Source organism: Salmo salar, chromosome ssa07, assembly GCF_905237065.1.
Source record: "Salmo salar chromosome ssa07, Ssal_v3.1, whole genome shotgun sequence".
In the NCBI taxonomy this organism is placed as follows: Eukaryota; Metazoa; Chordata; class Actinopteri; order Salmoniformes; family Salmonidae; genus Salmo; species Salmo salar.
In genome coordinates, this window is record NC_059448.1 from 45,903,818 (window position 1) to 45,918,134 (window position 14,317).

Consider the following 14,317-nt stretch of genomic DNA (forward strand, 5'->3'; position numbering starts at 1 on the left):
GAGCAGTGCCCCTGAACCTTAAAATAGTAGATCACCTTAAGTATTGCAATAGGCTGTAGAGGGCATAGCACACTGGTCAGTGTGCATTACACACTATATGGTAATTCATTCATCTTTGTGAGTGAGGTGCTAGAAGGAAATCAAGTTGATCTCATCCTAGGTGACGTGTACATGATTCTCTGTCATGTTTAACAAACCCATACAGCCCCGGGCTCAATAAGAAACCAAGAAAACAACAAGTATAAAACAAACGTTTATTGGTATCTCAGGAATACAGTAGAATGCTGTGCACAGCACATACGTACAAAAATAAAAGGAAAAACATTTTCAATATATTAGTAGTCTTACGTAGCCTCGTCAGTTTTTCAGAAATAAATGATTGCAGAAGTCTACTATTTTACAATCGTCATAACAAATTAAAACTAAGGCAGAAGGTGAGGTATATGTTAACAGAGAGAAGGGGCATATGTGGAAGCTCACTCCCCTTAGTGCAGGGGTACAAAACCAAGAGAAAGAAAGTTTTCCAGAAACACACAAGGGAAACACATGCAGACACACTCCCAATCAAGCATGATAACAGGATGCCTTCTCTGCTGAAGTTCATTGACACATTTCACAAATCATTTTCAAAAAGAACTAGAATTTATTGTGGTCGTATGTTTTGGTCAAGTCTGATAGGGAACAGAATATGAACCTGTAATCTTTATGCTTCCAGCTTTTAGTTGCCTCACTATCCCGTTACCATGCTCAGACATAGGAAAGACAGCATTTTATAAGCTACTTTGAAGATAGCAAACTTTCACTTTTCACAAGCAGCACTACTTTCAATATTTTAGAAGATATCTGATAAGGTGCACCTTTGACATCTTGTTGACTTTGAGGGAGGGCGTGCAAGACTCTTACACTCACGCACTCACGCACTCACGCACGCACGCACGCACGCACACACACACACACACACACACACACACTTCACACACACTTCACACCCTGGTATGTTGACATGAGGATTAAGCTGTTCAAATGAACTCACATTGAACTTATTAAAAAGATATTTGACTCAGTCTTATCAGAACAATGTATCTGATTATGTTTTCGTTTTTACATTTACCAATGTCAATAACTATCCCAGAATGTTTTCATGTAATACCACATGCAGTCACAGCAGCAATACGTCTTAAGTCTGATCTCTGAGACCACTCTTTAACCAATAGACAAACAATAGGATTTACTTCCAGTACATATATTCTCATTACAACAAGTTAGGAAAAGGAGATTTGAACCAGGCCACTATACCATGTGACAGATTCATTGTATGCCCATAATAATCCATCCTAAAAAAAGTAAATTCCTGTCGCACACCACTAGTAAGTGTACAGGTAGGTAGGTGCTGCCCTTTAGAGAAAGCTTCCATCAATCCTGAAAATAACCTCAACGGACTCTTGTAAACTGTGGAAATTGTTTAACAGTTACACTGCAATATGAAACTCCCCTGCAATACTCCAATGTGCCACTAAAATCTTTAAATAACCGTTCCAAGACCTCTCTGTTAAGATTGCGAAAGTGTAAGGGAAGGTTTGTTTTAGACAGGATTGGAAGCTCGTGTCCACAGTCTTTTGACATCAGAGCCTTGGTTCTCAGGCAGAGCCAGGTGATTCCTGAAGAGCGGTTGGTTGGTTGACGTCACAGTGGCCCACAAGGTCTGCTGTAGAGACACAGAGAACTGGGAGGATAGAGACTTGCAGTGACTTTGCTCTTTGCCTCAAGTACTGCATCAAGTCTGCAGAGGTCCCCTCCCCGGAAGTATTCGGATGTAGACTACGCACAAGTGTGTGAGGGAAGGGGTGTGAGAGGAACAAAAATGAAATCTGCATTCACATTAATGCAGGGCAGAGATGCATCAAACCAAGTGTTTGAACTTCGGCAAGAGAAATTAAAGACGTAACTCAAATAACTGTAGATCTCAGACACATGCATTCTCAGCCAGGCAATCAGATATGAAAAGTGACAATGATAGTTTTTTTTAAAAGCTACAGTCTATGATTCGAAAAACAAAACGCTGCCTAGCCACTAGTTTTTATAGTTTTAACCCACAGTGTTTGTTTACAATTACATTGTTCACAAACAGTGGAATAAACCAAGCTTAAATTTTGGGTTCTGATGGGGTAAGACTGTTTAACTAAGGTCATGAGGCATTTCTAAGTTGTATTCTTTAAGAATAAATGGCTATAAAGGCTCATTACATTACATTTAAAGTCCAAAAATGGATGCACCAATCACAGACTGTAGCTTTAAAGCCACGCACATAAGAGCAATTAAGGACAAGATGGAAGTCTTGGAGGCCACTGATGGTCTTTCTATGGAGACCATTCAAACAGTGCATAAGGAATTCCATAAATAAATAATCAACCCAGCACAGCCCTGTATGTCCCTTTAAAACCAATCAACTAGCTTTACATCAAATTCATTGCAAATTAATCAAATAGAGAGATAACACTATCAAATAGAGACAAATATTGATTTGATGGGAGTGGGGGGGAAAGGGTGGGGAGGGGGTGACTCAAATAGCAGACCCCCCTGGACACAGAGTCAGGGTCAACACTGGTCCATGACTCTGACCGTGAACTAAAAAAGGACTAAAGCAGGAGAGGAAGCTCCTGAGTTACTGCTGGAATCCCAAGGTCCCTCCAGCCCCATGGGTTTTCACAGGGTTATCTGACGACCGGGGTGGAACTGGTTAAAGGGGAGTATGTGGGGAGCAGCCAATCCTCCTGGACTGAGACACATTCTTGCAGGGGATTCAACAAACAGAGACAGCAGGCCGCATCCCATAAGTCTTTCCTAGGTTAAAATAGTCCTGCTCCTCCTCGGCTCCACCAAAGAGAACATTCCCAGAGGGTGACTTGGGGTGGGCAGAGTGAGAAGCCTCAGTTTTCAAGTAACCAGCAGCAGAGGAAAGAACACTATCAACTATGAGGCACTGCACTGTCCTTCAGTCCAGTGCTACACATTGACTCCAGGAACTGAGCCTCCCGTAATTACATTTAAAACAACTTTCTGCCACTGCAGTGCTGCTGCAGAGCACACTGATCTGGGAGGGGTCTATGGGATTTCACCAAACACACTTTAACAAACAACTAAATAAATAATCATGTATGGGAACGATTCTCACCAACAAAAAAAGACATCAGGCACCATCATGGATGGTCACTGTGCAACCTGAACTACGCAACTTGTTCCTGGTTCTTTTTTTCTGGTTCACATTTGTCAATATTTACATAATTTTTCATTGGCTTAACAGACATCTTTATGTATGGCGATGCACAAAAGCTTGCAATTTTACATTTCACACACTCACCCAAAGCCAAACGCTAAAGCTTTTGGGTACGTCAGCAGTGTCCCAGTTTGTGAGCAGATACATGTTTTATTGTGCGTTCTTATGCTAGTCCCTTTTTCAGTTCATTTCAAGCCATGATGCAAATGAGCTCTGAGACAAAGGAGGTTTGAATCCAGTCTGTAACACATAACTGCCCCACCATGTTTAAATGACCTTGCGGAGAGACTGGAGTCTCACATGGCGGTTAAACTTCTACTGTGGGTGGGCAACTGAGTTTCTCTACCTCCCCACACTCATGGAAGTTCTCCTCTAGTCTTCTCTCTGTGTACCAGAGTGTATATTACTTAATCGATCTAATTACAGAAAAATAAAATAAACCAGAGATAGACCTGCCCCCCTGAGGCCCTCCTCGGAGTGTCAGCCCTATTTCTGACTACAGCGGGTGTCTCTTACATGCAAGTTTAAGGGGGCCACAAGTGGGAACACCAAGGCACCTTCACATCGTGCAGCAAGGGAAGTGCATTTAAGTAGTCTCGTTCTCAATCCCCCCTTTTGCTAGAAAATAGCAATCTTGAACACAGGGGAGTGAACCAGCAAGTGCTCAAAGGTCTCAGAGAAAGGATAAACTAAACAGGTATTACCTTGAGCATACAGTAACTCCATGCATCTCTTTATCCAGTCAAGTGGTTCTTTGAGGTAATAAAAAGTATCCATTTCACTCCTAAAAGCTAAGGATATTAGTCATCCACCCTAAAGACAGGGTGAAGATGACCCAGTATCTGTGAGTTAGAGATGTCTTTAACGCCCAGGAAGCTCCGATTCAAGCTCCCATTAGACAGCTATGCAAGCGTTATAATGTCAAAATCCGTTTGTTATGGAGTTTGGCTGCGCAACTATCTTCATTTACTCCCGTTACAACCGGTATGTACTTCCAGAAAAGGTGTAAATACACTCCTCAATCGATAATGATAAGTGATAAGCAGCAAATAATGGCATATACATAAGTTCTAATACAAAGGTAGCTATCCAAATATACATATATAAAGATAATAAATACTTGTGTAGTTTTTGCAGTCCTTTTGTAATGGTATATATTTATATTGTATAATTGTATATTACCTGGGAGAACATCCACATGTGCAAATTAGTGAGTTATTGCCAGCTTTGATCATAATAATCGGGGGAGGAAGTGTGTGACAGTCATGGCGGTGGTGGCCTTGTTGCCTCTCTTTGCGCGGCCATGTTTGCTGAGGGCGATGTAGGAGCCCTTGTAAACCGAAGACTCATAGGCATTGTAGTTGTTTGGCAGCAAGGTCTCCTTGAACTTGCACTCGTCCCGGAAGAATTTCTAAAAATGGCAAATGGAGAGACAAGGTCAACAAAAAGCTTTTAGCATAACAACATTTGGGGAAAAAACGGCTGGAATTTTAGCCTGTTAAGGTGGGATGGAGTTTTTGGCCCACAGCATGACATCATAATTTGATCTGGTTATTCTGACCAATGACTGGTCATCTTTTATTTGTATATGTATTCTCCTACTGTGAAGGGGTAAGCGGATTAGGCTCTATAGTCTAGACGATTCTATCCACCAATCGGGGTTGTGTATGTAAATATATTTACATTTCTACCAACCCGCATACATGATCAGACATAATTTCAATGGCAAAAGGAGGTGCAGTGAAATAAATGAGAAAAAATATATTTGGAGTTATTTTCCATGAAATAGACATACAGCGACGATTAAAAATGTTAATTAAAAAGACTGCATGCTGGCTTTAAATGACCACTTCAAACTTCTAAAACCACATGCTCTAAATTTCTGTTGTAATGCAGTCATTCATATTCAATCATTTCCAAGTTCTATAGTAATCATTTTTTAGATAATTTTTCATGATTAAAATATTGGGTTTTCTGCCAATCTAACATAAACATACAGACAATAAACTATTTCAAGAGTAATCCAAATACAAAGGAAACAGAGGACTGGACTCAACGTGGTTAAAATGAGTTCTGACACTCCTTGTTCATCAACGTCATGATGAATCATTGCCTGCTGATTTACAGTGTCTTGTCAAACTGAACACATTAAATACATTTCAGCAAGTTGTAGATCTCCTCCACGGCAATAGATTTGGCTGTTTACTGCAGCTAAACACTACTCAATTCAGTCACAGTTTATAAAGCCAGAGGCCCAACATCGCGAGACTTCCGGAGTGAAAAATTCTTCCTTAGTTGTTCATTTTCTCGAAATCTAAAGGCACAACCTAGATTGACACTTACATGTTTTAATTTTCGTCAAAAACAACTTCATATCAAAGGAGTGCCTTTGATTGGTGGCCTACACCTGCGCAGTTCGGCGCCAAACGACCATTAGTACCAATGATGTGTTTCTGCGCATGAGCTTAGCTAGCCAACGTTGCCATGACATCACCTACAAGCGAGATAAGGGATTTCTATTGGAGATGCAGTTTCTACATACTGTAAAACTTAAAATAATAGCCAGAGCGGTTTATTTGCTTCAATCACCGAACACAACTGGCACTTACATTATAACACTTGCAGATCTGTCAAATGGGAGTTTGAATTGGAGGCTTCCATTTGAGCAAGGCATCTATTGCTCAATAAAATGTTGAAAAGACTACCACACTTTATTGTGACCAGTATGACCAGTATAAACATTATAATAACACATCCAGTGCAGATCAGACTTGCAATGACTAGGCTGCCTATCACACACCGCAATTTCAGCTTCAGCATCATTCTCTCACTCTTTGTATCCACTGTAATTGAGGCGACCATGTCAAACCACACTGCAGTCTCATCCATGGCAATAATGTTGCTCTCCTGTACCTTCTATTGCGCAATCTTTACCATATGCACTGAAGTTCACTTGTAAACAATGCATTTAGACCCATCGTTTATTTGAAACATGCGTTTATTTGCTGAAATGTGTGACGATGTCCGGCTATTAAAAGGAACAGGCGGCTATTTGAGACTGCATTTTATTGAAGTTTTATTGTATCTTCATACTAAACCATCTTTGACTGCAGGACAAAAGCAGGGTGCAGTTTTATAGGCTAAAATGTCAGAGCCAAATGTTTGCCAATTCAGACCAATTTACAGCAGTAGGCCAACACTAGACTATATGGTGCAATATTTTCATTCAACATTGGGCCATAAAATCAATCTTAATATAATCAATGCTAAAACACCTTCTCTTTAGATTAGTAGGCCTACCTTGAACGTTGATTGATTCCTTCAATAAATAACTTCAGACATTCAACTCCCAGAAAAGCAATCAGATGACTGATAGACTATTAGGCTAGTGTTAACTAACGAGTTCAATAGGCATAATTTATATCGTCTTATTCAACAGATCATATTTCAATAAGAATTACATATTTGTTATCCTTTACAAAACCCCTTTCCATTATGCTACACAAGCTACAGAAAGACCACACTGAAACAAGTTATAACCGGGGAAATTGGGAATTATGAATAATTTACAGTGGAATCATTCCGTGCCTCATGAACGCTTCCTGCAGTGAGGTAATATTTGATTTGTAATAACATATTAACAAAGAACTTAGCTAATCTCAAACACATTGCGTTTTTCTCCATCTCTCTTAGAAATAGCATGCCAGCAATAGAGGGAAATACAATTGCGCACACCTACCGTTCCATACAACCTTCCTCTGCTGTTCATTGCGACAAACAGCTCACTTCTCACTCCATACATACTTATCACTCCTCTCTCCACCGTAGAGATCTCTATTAGACCTAGTCAAACAAAGCATGGTGTTATACAGAGGAACCTTGTCAAATTGACAGTGTATCAATGCGTTTGATTATGGGGGAACAAAGACGTGCATAATGCAGCGGTGGGTGTAACCTTGTAGGTGGCTACTCTGCATGCATCGTCTTTGTTCTGTATCATTTGGGGAGCAATGCTGTTCATTTCCTATTGCCCAAATGAATATCTATCATAACTGCACTTTCTGACGTGCATGGCAATCCTTTTCTGGGCCACAGAAGGAGCCAGTGTAAAAATAAGTTGGCGTCTATATTGGTCCAAGCATTCATGTCATGTTTTGGCCTGGGAAGATATTTAGCACTGACTGATACAAGGTTTTTTAATAGATTTGTCTTTGCTTTGAGAGACATTCAATGTTGCCGACGCCAATGATTAAATATCATGCAAGACCGACAAGGAGCTCTCAAGTCGCCTTTACTTGGGACCGCTCATATTATATGTTCTCTATTGAATTACATTTCAGGATGCGACTCACTGTACTGGCTCTCATTATGTACACCGTTTATCCTGCCGTCAGGGAGGATCTGCAGGTGAAATCCAATGCCCACGTTGCAGTAAAGTCGCCGCACTCTCTTGATGCCCATCAAATAGTCACTCTCCCAGTTCATGTCCGATTTCGCCCCAGAGATTCCCAGAACGGAGCGGGAAAAGAGGGTCTCCCACCTTTGCTCCAATAAAGTTGCATTAGTCCTGCTTGGAATCGGATATGATGACACAATCCCCAATAGAGACCCCAAGAGAACAATTGCAGTCAACGTCGAGTGCGTGTTGGCTTCGTTGCACATACCGATGAAGAACCTTTGCGCAATGGCCATCCAGTTTACCTTCGGGGCACGTGGTCAAAGTTAATGGCCCTAAAAATACCTGTCTTCTTGTTTTTCTTCCTTCGGCATGGTGGTAAAGGCTTATTTTTGGAAGGCAGATCAGGTCTTCTGGCATGAAATGACAGCCCGAAAGAGGAGTAGAAAAAGGAGAGAGCGTGACAGAGCTTGAGGTGGTGGTGCTGATCATCTTTTGCAGCTCCGCGCCTCTCTCGATAGGCAACGCTGGCGCCTCTCTCAATAGGCAACGCTGGCTGTGGAGAATACCACTCACCAAAAACCTATGTCACCTTGCCAGGCACTCGTATCCTTATATGACATCACTCTGACTCCATTGCTGCCAGTCAAAGTGAGGGAGGGGAGAGAGAGAGGAAGAAAAAGTTGCAACCCAGCAAGTGTATGCAGCAAGCGCCGAGCTGCAAGTCTGATGAGAGTATGTGCAGCCACTGTCACTTCACATGTGAGATGGGGCAAGGGGAGAGGAGTTTCATTGGGTAGAGTTGAGCAATCATGGGATGCGATTGGTACTTTGACGGAGCCCAAATTGGGACGCTGGTCATATGTCTGACAGGCTGCTTCCTTATTTAGAATGAAGGTGTAAAAACAGTCCAGTAGTCACCGGAGAGCAATGGCAATCCTGTCCGCCACTTCCTTCGCTGTTTGTTCAGGAAGTTTACACAGCAACACATTTCAGAATTCCTGGAAAGATTTCAGTTTATTATAGAGAGAATGCACTTGCCACCGATTAAAAAAGGAAAACCAATATTAACATGTCACAGGAATGTGAGTGATCTTTCAGTCTACGGGTTCCTTTACCCCCCAACCTCCAGGAAAACGCGGTGTTATTGTCAGCCTTGAACAGACCACATAACGCATACGCCGCGGGGAATGCCTACACGTCAGAGAGTACCATGCTACGTGGTTCCCCAGGTGCTTAGGGTGCCAAGGGGCACAAGTCAAGTCATACCTTGGCAACCACTAAGAGGGGCGCTGTTGCTGATACACAAACAACAGTTATATGAAATCATTGCTTTGCTTTGGTAAAATTCTCATTTGAAAGACAAAGCATTTTGTCTGCTACATTTATATCTATACATTTCTTAAAATCAGAATGTAGACCAGTTTCCATGATAAATAACATTTTAGCCTATAACATTGTATTAACATGTTATTACATAGCAACGGTTGCATTGCAATTGTATTTAGGACTACAGGAATGGAGTTGCAGCCTGATTTTTGTTCTTCCAGAAGTGGATATGGACTGTTCTTCCATTTGTGTAATAACATAAAACACTCCATTACTATTAAATAAGCAATGACTGTTGTAAATGTTGTAACTTCCAAAAATGATTGCTATAAAAATTCTAATTGGGACAGTTGTAGTGGGGTACCAAAGAGTCAGAGCATTGCAATATTTTTCACAATTATACAGTTTAAGTGATCTACAGTTCAAGTGAAAGGGGAACAGTAGAATAGGCAAGCATGGCAGAGAGTTTATTCAGCAGTCTGCACAGAGGCCAACACGCAGGTACAGAGGCCAACAAACCATTACAGAGGCCAACAAACCGCTACAGAGGCCAACAAACTGCTACAGAGGCCAAAAAAACGTTACAGAGGCCAACAAATGGTTACAGAGGCCAACAAACAGTTACAGAGACCAACAAACCGTTACAGAGGCTAACAAACAGTTACAGAGGTCAACAAACAGTTACAGAGGCCAAATGTCACGTTCACTGTCCTCAAACTCCCTGTCATAAATCAGCCAAGGCGCAGCGTGCCGGTAATTCCACATCTTTATTTGAAGGTGAAAATGAACAAAACAATAAACAGTAAAACAGAAAAGAACGTGACGCAACTGTGGCGCACACAAAACACTCACAGAAATAATAATTACCCACAAACACAGGTGGGGAAAAGGCTGCCTAGGTATGAATCCCAATCAGAGACAACGATAGACAGCTGCCTCTGATTAGGAACCATACTCGGACAAACAAAGAAATACACAACATAGAATGCCCACCCCACATCACACCCTGACCTAACCAAAATAGAGGAAATAAAACGTCTCTCTCAGGTCAGGGCGTGACAGTACCCCCCCAAAAAAAGGTGCGGACCCATAGGGAAGGGTCCGGGTGGGCATCTACCCATGGTGGCGGCTCCGGTTCGGGGCGTAGCCCCCGCTCCGCCCGCTGATCCCTCTGCTTTTGTCTCACCGGGCCGTGGATTGTCGTCGGAGGAACCGGACCGTGGATCATCGCCGGAGGCTCTGGACTGCAGACCGACGCTGGAGACTCTGGACTGCAGACCATCGCTGAAGACTTTGGACTGCAGACCGTCGCTGAAGACTCTGGACTGCAGACCGTCGCTGAAGACTCTGGACTGCAGACCGTCGCTGGAGAATCCGGACTGGGGAACGTCGCTGGAGGCTCCGGACTGGGGAACGTCTCAGGAGGTTCCGGACTGTAGGCCGTCTCAGGAGGTTCCGGACTGGGGACCGTTGCTGCAGGCTCCGTGCCATGGATCATCACTGCAGGCTCTGTGCCATGGATCATCACTGGAGGCTACGGGCCATGGATCATCCCTACAGGCTTCTTGCCATGGATTATCACTGGAGGCCCCGGGCCATGGATTATCACTGGAGGCTTCGTGCCATGGATCATCACTACAGGCTCCGGGCCATGGATCATCACTGGAGGCTTCGCGCCATGGATCATCACTGGAGGCGTCGGACCATGGATCATCACTGGAGGCTTTGTACGTGGAGCCAGAACGGGTCTCATCGGACTGAGGAGACGTATTGACAGCCTGGTGTGTGGAGCTGCCACAGGGCGTAACAGGCTGGGGAGACTCACTGGAAACTGGGTGCGTGGAGCAGGCATAGGGCGTACCAGACTGGAGAGACTCACTGGAGGCCGGGTGCGTGGGGCAGGCACAGGATATACTGGGCCGTGGAGGCGCATTGGAGGTCTCGAGCGTAGAGCTGGCACAACCCGTCCTGGCTGGATGCTTACTTTCGCCCGGCAAATGCGGGGCGCTGGTAGTTACAGAGGCTAACAAACAGTTACAGAGGTCAACAAACCGTTACGGAGGCCAACAAACAGTTACGGAGGTCAACAAACAGTTACAGAGGTCAACAAACAGTTACGGAGGCCAACAAACAGTTACGGAGGCCAACAAACAGTTACGGAGGTCAACAAACAGTTACAGAGGCCAACAAACAGTTACAGAGGTCAACAAACCGTTACGGAGGCCAACAAACAGTTACAGAGGTCAACAAACAGTTACGGAGGCCAACAAACAGTTACGGAGGCCAACAAACAGTTACGGAGGCCAACAAACAGTTACAGAGGCCAACAAACAGTTACAGAGGCCAACAAACAGTTACGGAGGCCAACAAACAGTTACGGAGGCCAACAAACAGTTACAGAGGCCAACAAACAGTTACAGAGGTCAACAAACAGTTACGGAGGCCAACAAACAGTTACAGAGGTCAACAAACAGTTACGGAGGCCAACAAACAGTTACGGAGGCCAACAAACAGTTACGGAGGTCAACAAACAGTTACAGAGGCCAACAAACAGTTACAGAGGCCAACAAACAGTTACTGTTGATGTGCCCTTGGTCAGGGCGCTTGACCTGGTTGCTCTTTTGGGTATCTCTGGATGGGAGTGTCTGCTAAATGATTAGAATGTCATGTACGTTTTGAACGGCTTCACTACAGGTAGATTGTATGTTTGAATATTCAACAACACCAAAAAAAACAGTTACATAGGCGTTTTGCAATCTTCACTCATGAATCTATATGAGCTGCCTGCGCACAGCGCTGTTCAGTGACCGTGGTGCTGAATCAGCGATCTTCTGTTTTCTTTCCGCTGATTGCTGTGTTGTCCATTGTTCCAAATGTTTGGCTGCACTGTTCCGTTTAGTTCGTGCTGATCGAGGTACTGTCCATGAGGCTCACTGTTTGGCCGTACTGTTCTGTTTAGTTCATGCTGATCGGGGTAGACCTACTGTCCATGGTGCTGAATGTTTGGGATCGTGCAGTTCTGTTTACTTTGTGTGAATTAGGGTACTATCCATGGGGCTGAATGTTTGCTCTTGCGTTGTTCTGTTTACTTCGTGCTGATCTGGGCTCTGTCCATGGTGCTGAATGTTTGAGCGTGCGCTATTCAGTTTACGTCGTGATGATGAGCGCTCTGTCTGTGGTGCTGAATGTTTGTGCACCGTGGTATTAGGGGGTATTAATATGCAGTGATGCATCACCTAGCCACACTAGCTTTGTCCAGAGTGGCTCGTCATGTGGTTGCTAGCAAGCCAACAGCATGCTAGGTAGTGCTCAGTATCAACAGCCAATCCAGTAGGGGCTTGAAGCTATAGTGAGCTTCGATTGGTCAATAGCCCCGCAATATTGCTGAGAACTTGGATAAAGTTCAGCTTTCCCAAACTTAAGTCCCGCCTTGGTCACGCTCTCTTGCCCATGCTCGCATCGCCCAACGATCCCCCGCCCACTTCGCTTCTCATCACTTTTCTTCCGTTGATAATGAATGGCTTCCGTTGTTTCATCGCCCCACATCGTCTTCATTTAACACGGGCCGTTAGTGCACAACAATGGTCGTCACTATCTGGCCAAGAAGCCCTGGTTTCGTAAAGTCTGATTTTGAACCTAACCCTAAGCTAATTTTTTCTCATACATTTTAACGATATAGAAAATTTTGACTTTGCAGCTTGGCCATAGTGGGAACCCACAACAATGGATTCCTGCAAGCTAGTTAGATGTCTTCATTGTACCTGCTGCTTCTACAATTTAAGTTACAACATCAGTAAACCATGATGAAAAGAACATTTATTGTATGCCTACAGCGTTTAACTTGCTGGGCAAGCAGAAAGTCCTGCAAACAGCATCTGAATAGGCAAAAGGAAGATGTCATTGACAAAGTAAACCTTAAATCAATTTTGGGAAAGCTATGTTAATGAGAACCATGCTGAGGCCCTGACACTGACGCTGCTGAGCTCTGAGACACAGACATGGACCACAGAGAGCTTTCAACAGTCTGATTAAAGTGCAGCTAAAACTGCTGTGTGTAATGACAGCCTAACAGATAGTGATTTTAGGGTAGACCTTGCTATACCACCACCATCAGCAGCAGCTTACCACCATATGTCCAGTCCTGACAATACTGCAGGGATGCCTAATGATAATGTATATGTCTAATATTGGCCATCACATCTGCATTGTCTGTACAAAAAAAATCATGGCAAAAAAAATGGATTATCTGTTTTTGTCCAGAATTTCCATATCAAGTGCGTCTGTACTGACAAAATGTAGGGGTTTCATTAGCAGAAATTGAAGAGATCCACTGGCAAATTTGAAGTGCACAGCCGTTATGGGTTGTTTAATGGAATTCACTCTTTGGGACATCCTAAAAAGAATGTTCTGGAACAAAGTTCATATTTCAAATGCTTAGGGGGGTTGCCCAATGGCCACGTTAATCTTGTTAATCTGATGAACGACCCCTAAGCACCTCTGCATTTTGAACTGTGACAATACTTTCAAAGCACCAACAGACCATGAGGAGATGATGGCATGGGAGGAAAACTAATGGGTATCAGCCAAGAACATTGCAATTTCGCAGAGCATGTTCTGACATACTTTCCATTAGCATTTCGAATGGATTATATCACATAGCAAGATTAAAAGACAACACGTCTAGATGCATGAATCCTTGACAGAGACAACTGTACTCGACCCATTAACAGCTGGGTTACTATCCACAGCAATCTGACTAGAAAAATACAATTAAACACAGCTGCCTGCAGCACAAGAAGGAAACAGAAACAGTTCAACAGCAACTGCCGTTGTCGAACAAGCCGGGTCTCAAATGTGCGTTTGCTTTCATTTATAATAATATACAACCCATTTCAGAAAAACTAAGGATACCATCGAAAAGAGAAATTCTCTACTCTGAGAAGAAGTAACCCCCTCTATGGAGTTCATATCATCGTTTCTCTTCCTCGCTCCCCACCACATTTCTAAGATCTTACAGTTTGTTTGATATGTAGAATATCACTGAGTCAGCAGGATTATTCAACACTGAGGGTGAAAGAGAGATTTTCAGTACTATAAATTATTGATAAGCAAACTCAGCCTAGGCCTACTACTAATCTGGCACAACGGCACATAATATCAAGATGTGATTTAGCCTTGTAAGGTTAACAGCTACAGTGAGGGAAAAAAAGTATTTGATCCCCTGCTGATTTTGTACGTTCGCCCACAGACAAAGAAATGATCAGTCTATAATTTTAATGGTAGGTTTATTTGAACAGTGAGAGACAGAATAACAACAA

At 43.2% G+C, this 14,317-nt stretch overlaps 1 protein-coding gene across 2 annotated transcripts; it reads right to left on the minus strand.

The window, feature by feature from the left end:
* Positions 1-240: 240 nt before the first annotated feature.
* Positions 241-8,444, minus strand: LOC106609473 (fibroblast growth factor 4B). 2 transcript variants are annotated; one of them, XM_014208339.2, is made up of 4 exons: positions 7,627-8,444; positions 7,014-7,117; positions 4,457-4,685; positions 241-1,705 (listed from the first exon to the last, which is right to left on the minus strand). In XM_014208339.2, the coding sequence occupies exons 1-3, from the start codon at positions 7,964-7,966 to the stop codon at positions 4,506-4,508; spliced, it is 624 nt and encodes a 207-aa protein (XP_014063814.1). In that variant the 5' UTR covers positions 7,967-8,444; the 3' UTR covers positions 241-1,705; positions 4,457-4,505. The 2 variants fall into 2 exon arrangements, with proteins under 2 accessions (XP_014063814.1, XP_014063813.1); XM_014208338.2 differs by having other exon boundaries at positions 241-4,685.
* Positions 8,445-14,317: the final 5,873 nt, after the last annotated feature.

What these genes read in the sequence shown, in the direction of transcription:
- LOC106609473 (XM_014208339.2), bottom strand. Translation starts at nt 7,966, where the DNA reads ATGGCCATTGCGCAAAGGTTCTTCATCGGTATGTGCAACGAAGCCAAC. An exon ending in ACATAATGAGAGCCAGTACA is followed by an intron (nt 7,118 to 7,626) that starts GTGAGTCGCATC and finishes TTGTTTGACTAG; the next exon opens with GTCTAATAGAGATCTCTACG. An exon ending in GAGGAAGGTTGTATGGAACG is followed by an intron (nt 4,686 to 7,013) that starts GTAGGTGTGCGC and finishes TGCCATTTTTAG; the next exon opens with AAATTCTTCCGGGACGAGTG.